Source organism: Podarcis muralis, chromosome 1, assembly GCF_964188315.1.
Source record: "Podarcis muralis chromosome 1, rPodMur119.hap1.1, whole genome shotgun sequence".
Classification (NCBI taxonomy): domain Eukaryota; kingdom Metazoa; phylum Chordata; class Lepidosauria; order Squamata; family Lacertidae; genus Podarcis; species Podarcis muralis.
The window spans coordinates 52,409,214-52,421,452 of record NC_135655.1 but is presented as its reverse complement, the minus strand read 5'-3'; the positions used below and the strand labels follow the sequence as shown (position 1 = coordinate 52,421,452).

Below are 12,239 nucleotides of genomic sequence, written 5' to 3'. Positions count from 1 at the left end.
GGCTGTCCTGTCCTGATGATATAATGCTTTCCCAGGGAAAACACAACCTGATGCCTGTTATGTTTCTTCGATGTCCATGCAAAGCCTTTTTCAGATAAGTAATAGTGATTGCTAGCTCCTTCAGTTGATTATCATGTTGCTATTTTGTTGGATAAGGTGGTGGTTTCTTTTAAAAATAAATCAGTAACCTATAATTAATCTAAATAAGGACATATGATGATGGAGTTATATTGGGTTGCTGTCAGCGGCTCAGGAACAGAGGCACAGGGGAGAGAGGAAATGGAGAGCGAGGGGGAGGAATCTGAGGGCAGCGGAGGGCAGAATGACAGTGACCCGAGAGATTCCATGAGCCTCTCCAGTGAATCAGAAGATTCCCAGAAGGGAGCGCCGGTGGCCAGGGCAAGGGGGGTCCCAGGGGGGACACACCAGAAGCAGGGGGCCAGCGGAGACTCCCAAATCAGTAGCTGGAAATCAGGGCCAGCTTCCCCACCAGAGCGTAGTGGGGGGGAAGAGTCCCATAGGTCAGAGTCAGCGTCTCCTCCGGCAAGCAGGGAGGAGGAGTCAGGCCCAGCTAGCGTCCCCGAAGAGGGGAGCAGCGACAGGAGCAGTATAACGGTCAGAAGGAAGGTGGCAGGCTGGGCGCGCGCGCCAAGTTCAAATGTACAGGCGCGCGGGACAGCAGGAAGCCCAGATTGGGAACCAGGTCCTAAAGCCCGCCGGAGGGAGGGGGAAGATTCGGGGGACTCAGCGTCAGAAGAATCCAGAAAGGGGAAAACCCCGGCGGACAGGCGGACCCAGAGGAAGAGGGAGCAGAGGAAGAGGTGGAGCAAGGCTAGGGTCTTAAACTGGTGTCTGGGGGGAGGAGACTCAGATGGAGCTTTGGCGGTCTAGGGTTTAAGACGTAGAGCTGTGCGCCGTGGCTGTAAATGAGAAACGGAACTTTGATAAAGACTATTTAATATAACATCGGACTGGCGTTGGTCCTCTGTGAGCTGGGACCTGGGGCAGCTCTGACAGTTGCTAATAGGTTAAAAATAGGTATGACCAGGTTTGTGAATATTGGAGTGAGAGAGAGAGAGAGAGATGCATGGATTTGAAATAATTTGTGTGTATACATATGTGTGTATAAATATTATGTATCACCCCAGGTTTCAGTTTGCACTTGCCATTATGGGAGCTTTTCTCCCCTGTAGGTGAGGAAAATTATGGGTGGGATTAACCCAAGAAGCCTTGTCAGTGGAAGCTCTGTGCAAGGACTTTCGCTGTGCAGTGGGGCTTCCCCCCTACTGTGATTCTGCCCCCTCCCATGCTTCTCAGTTGGCTCTGGAAGTGGGGGACGGGAGAGCCCGCAGAACAGGGCTTAGACAAATGAAGTTTCTGTAATAGTCTATTATTGAATTCTAACATTTATTTTTGATTCTCATATGTATCATGAAATCCAAGTGTTACATGAGACCTTTCGGAATCATCTGGGATGCTGTGAGCCCCAAAAGTTGTCTCGACATCTGTTGTCCTTTGTATGCAGTACTCAGCCTGGCAGCTGACCTGTCTTTCTTTTTTTGCATCATAAAAAGTGATACTCCCATATATTGGGCGAAGCTTTTGAGCTATGCGACAATGAGTACCAGGCCGGTAGGGGGAGACTCTTGAACTGCTTCCAATTTGGGCAACTACCCTGTGTACATCTGGGCCAAGTTCTTGTTGGAACACCTGGAAGGAGCCAATTTATGAGCTTATTGCACTTGAAGAGTAGGCAAAAATGGGGGGAAATGTTTTTATTGGCTGTGTTGCATGGGAAATAACTGTATGCACTCCTAAAAAGAAAACAGGCTATCTCAAAAACTCATTCTTCTTAGGCCTGACTCTGTTCCATAGGCTGTCCCCTGAAGAGCTTTTCCTGAGGTTGCTGTCTATAGTAATGGCCATGCCAAACACCAAGTGATGTTGTGCTATTTCTTTTTTTCAGTACTTCACCTGCCTGTTGCTGATCCTCATAGCCCAGATAGCTGCTGGCGTGCTCATCTACCTCCAGCGGGATAGAGTAAGTGACTCCTTTCCTCTCCCACCTGCTTTCTTCCATGGAAACTGCGCTTTTGTACCCTGTGCTTTCACCATATGCTCCTGGTTTCTGATGCAGAACTTAGATTTGCCATTCCTCTCTGGGAAAATTCTTAAATCTAGCTCTTGTAGATTTAAGAGCTAGTCCTTGGGCAAATGCCCCTGAGGTCACATTTCCTTTCAAAATATTTCTCTTCATTGTTGTGTTCCCACACATACAATATCATGAGGTCGAGCTAAACAAAACATACGCCTGGATAGCTCAGTTGGTTAGAGCATGGTGCTGATAACGCCAAAATTGCAGGTTTCATCCCCGTATGGGACAGAAGTCCCTAGTGGACTTCTGCTAGCACCATGGACTTCACCTTTCTTCCTCCTTGGTGGCAGATCTAGGGAACTGGAGGAGAGTGTGCAAGTCAGCACTGGATACAACCCATAGCATTTACTTCATATTTTAGGGGTATAGGATGGTTTGTGTTGAATTTGCTTTTCACTGTTAACATAATTTGGTTAGTGAAGAGTCTAGATAATAAATGAATTGCTCAAAGGGCAACTCCTAAAACTGGGGTGCAGTCTACTTTGGGGGATTTTTTTAGAAGGCTGGGAAATTCTAAGCCCTTATTCCCTGCTGACATATTATGCCATGCAGACTTGGTGCTCAGTAGTGGCCTCCTGCCTCAGAAGTGGTGGCACATTTTTTTAGAATCTGGGTGAGAACCAATGTAAATAAAACTGGCATGATTTAATTTGGGGGTAGAGGAGCTCTGATCCTGTGCTGGTGATTGAATACAAACTCCCATCCACTCCAGATACCATGGCCAATGGTCAGAGTTTATGTTAGTTCTAATCCAGCAACATCTGGAGGGCCACAAGTTCCTGGTCCATAGCCTAGTTAAAAACGAAATAGCAGCTGGGAGAAAGTTACCCTAACCACTTCCCCGCTTGAGTGCTTCCTCTTAGGTGCATGTGTTCCAACGGTGTCTATAAACCTGGAACAGTCCCTATTTGCCAGCTGTCATGCACTCCTGGTTTCGTTGCTATTTTAGTGTCCTAGAGCTACCACTTGTGGCCTCCAAAAACTAAATTCTTATCTATTTTGTGTTTTTAATACTGTGAACCGGCCTGTGATCTTCAGATTATAGGAATGGTAAATAAATTTAATGAATAACCATAATAAAATTCTGAAAGGGTAGGGTTGCCCAGACATGGCATTATTTATTTCATTGTGGCATGTGGGTAGGCTTCCACTTCACACCTGCAGCTGTGTTTATTTCTGAGCTGTATTTTGAGACAAAGATGTAATTCTAGTATATAGTTTACCAAAAGGACCAGCACTGTTTTAGCTTTGGAACCAAAGCAGAATAGGCCAATACTGATTATATAAATGCAGCATGTGGACTGACTAGAACTTTTCTGGGTTGTGGCGTGTGTGTGAAAGAGAAAGTGGGCTCAAACAGCCATCCTTGGTATGAGAACTGGGACATTTCCTTTGTATAGTGTGGGTCTGAAGCAGGGTGGTAAAAATTATGTAAAATTTGGCTTTACATAATTGCCAAATTGACATGCTTGAGCCCCTTCCTACAGTTAGTGTCAAACCGGATGGAGTAAAGCCTTTTCTGTTTGTATGGAATTTTTAAAAATGTCTCTTCTGTGACCTTTTTATGATCTCCTGCAGTGGTTGAACCTGTTCTGTGCTTTTAACTGGCTGTTTTACATTGTAAAATAGCCAGTTAAAATTGCATAACTAGCTCAACAACAATATTCAGGATCTCGTCTCCTGCAACCTCTTTCACTTTAGCTGAGGTTGCTGTTGCGCTAAGAGAAAAAGTCTGCAAGAGACATTTTCCCTGATGCCAAAGAAAAAGACCCCTGGCTAGGTATAATGTATAAAGATTGCAATAGCCACCTCCTTCCTTCTTGAGGCATGTTATTCCATGAAGCTCCAGCAATTTTTTCTCCAGAACTCTTCTGCTGCTACCAGTCTTTGACTGAGGGTTTTTTTGTTCCCTCAAAGTCTGGTTTTCTGAGATATTTTTCTCCCTTTGATGCTGTAGATGTTTTGGGTTTGGCTTGTCATATTTTCCTCCACATTATAAAGATGGAGGCCTCTATGTGGAGAAGTTGCTGCAGGGTTGCTCTAGCAACAGAGGTTGGTCCTGAAGCCTCATTTTTCTTCTGCTTCATAATGGTGGGGAGGCATCTTTGGAAACATCACAGAACTCTTCTTGGCAGGAAGAGTCTGGCACACCAGTCTCCTCTCCCCTCATGTTGTTTGATAAAGGTGGGCCTACTTCCAGCTAGAATCTGGCTGCCAGGAGGCAAAGCCGGCAGGCCTCCGTCTTCCCCCTCTCTCATCCAGTGGTCTGAGTCACAATAATGCATAGCTGAGTGTTTCGTTTTGTGCAAAGGAGAACTTGCTTTTGGTTAAATTTTAGCTTTCATATGTGTCCTGGGGCCGTGAAACTACCAGTGCAATTTTGCAGGTGGGATTCAGTTGAATAACAGCAAATTCAGGTTTTGCAGTTGAAAGTGGATTTGGAGCTCTTGTGCAACAAGCGCTCTTTCTCTCCTCAGACTTTTTCCTGGAAGGAAAGTGGCAAGAAAATGCCCTGGCAAGTGTTGGGGAGGATAAAAGCAAGGTCTTATGGGCTCAATAAGCAGGTTATCTGGAAGTAAACCAGGCCTACCCAGTACACGCTGCTCCTGTCAGGAATTCCTGTTGCACTTGGGTCCTTCTTCCAGGCTTCTCATAGGCATCTGGTTAGTCACAGCATGATGTGAGAAGGTTGAACAACATGGGCCTTTTGTCTCATCCAGCAAGGATGCTCTCATGATCTCACTTTCAGTCCAGATGATGTTGGACTTCAGTTCCTATTAGCTCCAGCAAACATGAGCCATGGCCAGGGAAGATGGGACGCCATGTTGGCTACCCCATTAGACTGACTGAGGCAGATTATAGGGGCAAGAAGGACAGAACTGGGTGTACCACATGGTCTGCACATCTTATGTTGGCCCACTGTCCTCAGGTGCATTGGAGGATGCTGTCTCACCGCCTATGTTGAAGTGTGACTCTCTGTCCATACAACTGGCTTCGGTCAATGAATGGGGACAGGGTGCCATCTTTGCCTCAGGTAGCAAAATGTCTTAGATCAGCCCTTCCTTTGCCTTGCCTCTTCTCAAAGATACTTTCCCCTCAATTCTCATTTACTTTGGGCCAAGCAAGGCATGATATTAAAATGCATGTCTGCATTTAATGTGCACTATATGGAAATTATTGGGAGCCCACTTAGGCAGAAACTGAGGGTGGAAGAGCCTCTGTTTCTGGAATCTGACTTGTAGTCAGTGAGGTAGTATTAAATGGAAACTTTTGACCTCTCGTGCTTTTCCATGGTATGTATGCAAACTCTCATCAAGGGGAAATTGTGAAACATTTCATTGTTCCTGTCTGATCTCATAACTGGGGCTGCCAGACGGGGAACGGGTGGAGAGGGTGGCGGAATTCAGGTTTTTGGGAGTAACTATCGATCAGGGCATGACTTGGAGCGCAAATACCACTGCTCTGGTGAAGAAGGCCCAGCAAAGAATTTATTTCCTCAGACTTTTAAAGAAGAACAATCTGAGTGAGAGACTGCTGGTGTCCTTCTACCGAGGCTCCATAGAGAGCATTCTTACATACTGTATTTGTGCTTGGTTCTCCAGTTGTACAGCTAGGGAGAGGAAGGTGCTCCAGAAGGTCATAACCACAGCCCAAAGGATTATTGGTCATCCTCTCCCATCTTTGGAAGAACTGTACGGTTCCCGTTGTCTTAGGAAAGCAAACAACATCCTGCAGGATTCATCTCACCCGGGACACAGTCTGTTTGCACTACTGCCTTCTGGCAGGAGATATAGAAACATCAAGTCAAGGACAAATAGACTGAAAAACAGTTTCTATCCAAGAGCTGTGGCCTTTTTGAATGCTGTAACTCGATAGTGTGACCTGGGAGTTTGATGGGTGTTGGTGTGGGTGTGGCTGGAATGTGGTTTGTTTGGTTGTTGTTGTTGTTTTGCTTTTGTTGTTTTTAAGGGATGGCATCCAATTTCGTTGCACTTGTGCAATGTTGCACTTGTGTAATGACAATAAAGAATCTATTCTATTCTATTCTATTCTATTCTATTCTATTCTGATCTCATAACTGGGGCTGCCAGACAGTAACCCAGACGCCTGTACCATACATAGCTCGGGATGTGAGCTTGTGCTTCACCTACTTGACACTTGCTGGGCTCGTGCCTCAGGAGTCCTCCCCAATGATTCAGTGACACAAACGGGCCAAAGAAAAGCTGGCTAACTTCTTCTTCCAAAACCTCCAGCTGTTGGCAGTACCCTGTAGAAACTCTGTACTAGAAGGAAGGGCTTGCTCTCGGTTGCTGTCCCTTCCTGTATATTCTTGACCAAGATCACCCTCCTGTGACAAGCAGGTACCCTTTTTTAGGGTTACAATATACACCGTTAGCATGACTGTGTTCTTTGTGCCATTGGACCAGTCAGGTGTTCCCGCTCTGCTCTCGGGATTAGGTTTGTGCTTTCCTCTCCTTTTTGGTTTCTGTTCCCTCGCGTCTCATTTCTTTGCTCCACATCCCACACAGATCCACACTTGTGGCCCTTCACTCTTTCAAAGCTATCCTCTGAATAGTATCCTGCTGAGGGTGACACACACAAAACCCTGAGATGTCATGCACATTTCTTGCTGTGACATCTTGTCGCAGGGGAAATTGCAAATATGCAAATGGAGGGAAGAGGGGAACCTGCGGACATGAAGCTCAGTGATGCAACACACCAAGCCACTGTTCAGGTGGAACATCCTTGTGTTTTGTTAGGTGGCTGTGGATTCATTTTTTTAACAGATTAAGTGTGGGCTCAACATGCTAATAACCTGATTTAATATCCAGGCTATTTTTAACAAGAGGTGAATGTTATTTTCTTTTTTAAAAAATAAATGTTTTATACTGTATCACACACAGAAGCAACTAGTGCAAAAGATATGCTTGGTGTGTGTGTGTGTGTGTGTGTGTGTGTGTGTGTGTGTGTGTTACTGTGTTATTTGGGGGAATTGCAGGGAAGACATTGAATTCCTATGTGGCCTGTTCTTTTTTGGAGAGGAAAAGGCTGAATGCATTTGGAAGTCATGTCATCTACTTAACCAGGAATGGAGAGGGGATTGGGAGCTACAGACTGTAGTTGCATGACAAGGAAAAAGCACAGTACACCTACATGGACATTGGACTAATCCATGCATTTCTAATCTCATTCACACATGACACTAAAAACTGATTCTGGGGCTAAGGTCTGGTGAGGCCACACCTAGGCAAAGGGTACAGTGCACCATGCCCACATCCTTTGGGTGGGAAAGCATCACTTGCCACTGACAATCTTGAAACTCGGACCTTTTTGGTTTTCCACATTTTGAGTCTGTAGCATGTAAAAGTGGCCTTCTCTTTTTAACACAGCAGAGGGGAGGGACAGGCTCCTTGCCTTCGTGCCATCTATGACTTAGGACAAAGGCAACCAGGACCAATTGCATTAGCGGCAGGAACCAGGTCAAGTTGTTTGCTGCTCATCCCTCCTTTCCTCCCTGGGAGGAGCTGGCGCGAGAGGCAGAGAGCTTGGCCATGTAAACTGAGTAACAGAGGGCCAGACGTCAGCTGGGAGTGATTGTATGATTCTCTTCCATCTGACTGCATGGCCAGGAGGAATATATGAGCAGATGCAGCCTCCTTCGGAGCGGCTTTGCTCGGAGGCAGTCTGTATGCAGCCACCACCGAGAACAGCCTTGCTCGGTTGTATGTCTGAGGAGAGTGCGAGCTTCATTGGGGCTGAGCTGCCATATGGAGATCTATTTGACTGGCTGCCCTGTGGAAATTTGACCTAGTTCTGAAAGCCCATTACGAATGCTTCAAGTGCCAGCTTTGTCCCCAGCGTGACACTCTCGAGCTTGTACAGTCGAGTGCTGGGTACTTTGTGCTTGCAGAATTCGGAAGAGGAGCTTTATTTAAAATAGCTTGACAGGGACAGGCTGGCAGTGTGGTTTAGCGCAGTAACTGGGCCACCCCGCTTAAGTGAGCTCATGAACTGGTGTAAGCTGCAGTCAGAGAGATCTCCCGCTTTACTGGCCTAGACAGGCACAGTAATCAGATTTGGGGGGGGGGGGGGGAACCTGTGACCCAGTTGCATTGCCATCAGAGGAAATTTGCTTCATTTGCAAATCTGGAGGTTCACTAATACACATCTATTGATCATATCTATCTATCTATCTATCTATCTATCTATCTATCTATCTATCTATCTATCTCTATCTATCTATCTATCATCTATCTATCTATCTATCTATCTATCTATCTATCATCTATCATCTATCTATCTATCTATCTCTATCTATCTATCATCTATCTATCTATCATCTATCTATCATCTATCTATCTATCATCTATCTATCTATCTATCTATCTAATCTATCTATATCTATCTATCATCTATCTATCTATCTATATCTATATCTATATCTATATCTATATCTATATCTATATCTATATCTATATCTATATCTATCCATCCATCCATCTATCTATCTATCTATCATCTATCTATCTATCTATCTGTCTATCTATCTATCTATCTATCTATCACCTATCTATCATCTATCATCTATCTATCTATCTATCTATCTATCTATCTATCTATCTATCATCTATCATCTATCATCTATCTATCTATCATCTATCTATCTGCCATTCATCTACCATCATCATCTATCTATTTTTATTGACTTACAGAAATATGTACAAACTTGCACATAACCATACAAACAACAACAAAACCATACACAGAGCATATTCAATGTAAAAACAAAATAAAGAGATACAGTTACATATGACCACATTTTTAAGATGAATTTATATAGCCCAACCGCAATGAGGAGTGAGTCATGGGAGCGGTACTTCTATGACTCTCCCTATTTATATAATAAAAATATGGGTACCAGTGTGCCTCAAAACTGTCTCATTTGGCTTTGCTCCAGACCAGGCGTTCAGATAAAGCAATGTTCCATATATTAGTAAATCCTGCCTCCCACATAGGAAGTTTTGATTTGCCAGTTTGGCTGACAATAGTAACATAAGCATTAGGTTTTCTTAAGTTGCAAGAAAACTGACATTTTTCTCTAAAGAAAGAAGGGCTATGGAGGCAAATACTGTTAAATAGCTGCTCTCGTTGAAAAAACCCAGCTTCAGAATGGCTGAATCTCCTCACATTCCCACCACTAATACGGTAATTTTGAGTTAACATCCTCTGGGAGGATCCTGACTTGAACTGGTCTCCTGTAGCTATGATTCTTATGGCATAAACCAAGGGTGGGGAGCCCCGGAAGTGGGGAGGGGGTGAGAGGTGGAGTGCAAAAAATGAGAGTTGAGCGGAAGATGTTCAAGATGTTTTCAAGCTGAGGCAGCCAACTGACCACTCTCTCTACAGAGCCTTCCCTCAGGAAAGGAAGCAGGAGTGGGGAGGGGGAGGATGTTTGTAGTTGCTTGACCCAGTATGGTGCCCACCCTTCAGAAAATGATGATTTGTCTGAAGAGGAGATGATCTAGGGACTTAGCCAGTCCATCCATAAACCATACATCCTTGCTTCTTATGAAGCTCTGAACTGTGTGTGTGTGTGTATTCACTACATGTTTAGAAAGGTTGCAGCTTTATAAATTGGTTGTGCCTTTTAACTGAACCTAATACTGTATGGGGACACGGGTGGCGCTGTGGGTAAAACCTCAGCGCCTAGGACTTGCCGATCGCATGGTTGGCGGTTCGAATCCCCGTGGCGGGGTGCACTCCTGTCGTTCGGTCCCAGCGCCTGCCAACCTAGCAGTTCGAAAGCACCCCTGGGTGCAAGTAGATAAATAGGGACCGCTTACCAGCGGGAAGGTAAACAGCGTTCCGTGTGCTGCGCTGGCTCGCCAGATGCAGCTTGTCACGCTGGCCACGTGACCCGGAAGTGTCTGCGGACAGCGCTGGCTCCCGGCCTATAGAGTGAGATGAGCGCACAACCCTAGAGTCTGTCAAGACTGGCCCATACGGGCAGGGGTACCTTTACCTTTTTAATACTGTATGAGGGACATGGGTGACGCTGTGGTCTAAACCATTGAGCCTCTTGGGCTTGCCGATCGGAAGGTTGGCGGTTCAAATCTGTGCGACTGGGTGAGCTCCCGTTGCTCTGCCCCAGCTCCTGCCAACCTAGAAGTTCGAAAGCACACCAGTGCTTTCGAGGTACCACTGTGGTACCTCCGTGGCAGGAAGGTAAACAGCATTTCCGTGCACTCTGGCTTCCGTCACAGTGTCCCGTTGCGCCATAAGCTGTTTAGTCATGCTGGCCATGTGACCCAGAAAGCTGTCTGTGGACAAACGCCGGCTCTCTCAGCCTGAAGCAAGATGAGCGCCACAACCCCATAGTTGCCTTTGACTGGACGTAACTGTTCAGCGATCCTTTACCTTTACCTTTAATACTGTATGGTAACCTGCATGTGTTCAACATGGGCTAAATGACTTTTTGAAATCTGTTGGACAAAGAGTGAGTGATCAATACTTAACCCCCCCTCTTTTTTTTTTTTTATTCATCAGCTCAGGAAAGAACTGGATATGATTGCTGGCAACCTCATTCAGAATTACAATCCCTATGACGACAAGAATAGGACCCTTGAGAATGCGTGGGACTATGTCCAGTTGCAGGTGAGTGGTCATGCAAGAGTTGACCAGACAAGGGGGAAAGGCTGGCTAATATTCGGTGCTGTGAGGAAGCTGTTATTGGCAGTCTCTGCAGAGATACTGTTGTCCGGCCACTAGGGATTTGGACACAAATTAATTCATAAACAGTGCTGTTTGAAGGCATAAACAGTGCTGTTTGAAGGCAGCAAACAGCAAAAAGTTGGAGGAGGGAGCCCTTTGGGGTTCATTCCCTACCATAGGGGCACACTCCCTACCATATTCTCCGTGTGGCCCCTCTGGGGGATGTGCAGAAGGGTGGCCACCTGAGAACGGGCAGATGCAACATTATTATAGCTTGATTATAGCTATACTGGAGGCAGTAGCCTCATTGCACTCTTATTTGCTCACCTTTCTTTACTGCTATGAGCTTATGGAAAGGCACAAGCAAGAGCCACTTCACTCAGGAGTTATTTTACATGGGCTGGGGGGGGGGTGAGGGAGAGAGAGGTGTTTGCATGGAACACGAAGCCATGGTTTATTTTAACCAGTGCTATTTTTCTAGAAAAAGAGGTGCAGGCACTCACCATGAATGCCTCTCCTGTTCTCTTATAATGGCAATGGCACCCACCCGAGAGGTGCCGGAACTGAGTTCCAGTGAGTTCAAGCTGGGGAAAAAAGCCCTGGTTTTAACCGTGGTTTGTTCAACAAATCAAGTGTTGCCTCACACAATGAACAAGCAAGCTTTGGCTTTGCTTTGGACCACATGCCACTGAGCTTCCAGCCCCAGAAACCTGTGGCTGCATGAAGCTATGACTATTGAACGTGTGACTGTCATGGTTTGCATACTCATAATGACTCACTTTGAGCCACCTTGGGTTTGCAAACGATGGCAGCAATCTGCACCCCCTCTCAGCTCAGTGGTGGTCCTACGCCTCCAGCTGACTGGCGTGTGTTGTCCCCAGATCAATATTAAGTGACACACATGTGAAGTGTGTGTGTGTGTGTGTGTGTGTGTGTGTGTGTGTGTTGCTGAAGACAGAACTTTCCTGGTATGTGATTTAATTCCAAGGAATATTTCTAGATGCAGTGGAGGTACAAGTGTGTGTGTGTGTTTTTGTGTGTGTGTTATTTTAAAGCAAATCCTTTCAGGAATCTTGAAACTCTTTTCTTTTTTCAAATATTATATAAATAGCTAAACCTCTTGCTTTGGGGACAAGAAGGCCCAAACCCTTCTGACTTCCATCTGGTGTGTGTTTCTTGGCAAACGCTTTGCATACATCAGGCTTGCACGACTCGGGATTTGCCAGGCTGAAATTGGCTCGCCTGCCATGCATTGTAAGATCTGCCAGATGTTTGGTACCTCTCTGTGTGCTTTCAGGCCCTGGCAGGCAGAACGCAATGCGTGGCTGGTGGGAAACAGCAAAAAAGAAAAACAGGATGCGTTTGGGTTATC

The 12,239-nt window shown here is 45.6% G+C and overlaps 1 protein-coding gene across 5 annotated transcripts in view; it reads left to right on the top strand.

Annotated features, from left to right (window-relative positions):
• Positions 1-12,239, top strand: part of CD82 (CD82 molecule) — a 69,284-nt gene that overhangs the window by 49,227 nt on the left and 7,818 nt on the right. For all 5 annotated transcript variants that reach the window (XM_077928975.1, XM_077928966.1, XM_077928968.1 and 2 more), the window contains 2 exons: positions 1,967-2,041; positions 10,703-10,810. In XM_077928975.1, the coding sequence (XP_077785101.1) occupies positions 1,967-2,041; positions 10,703-10,810 (183 nt within the window). The remainder of the gene's footprint in view (positions 1-1,966; positions 2,042-10,702; positions 10,811-12,239) is intronic.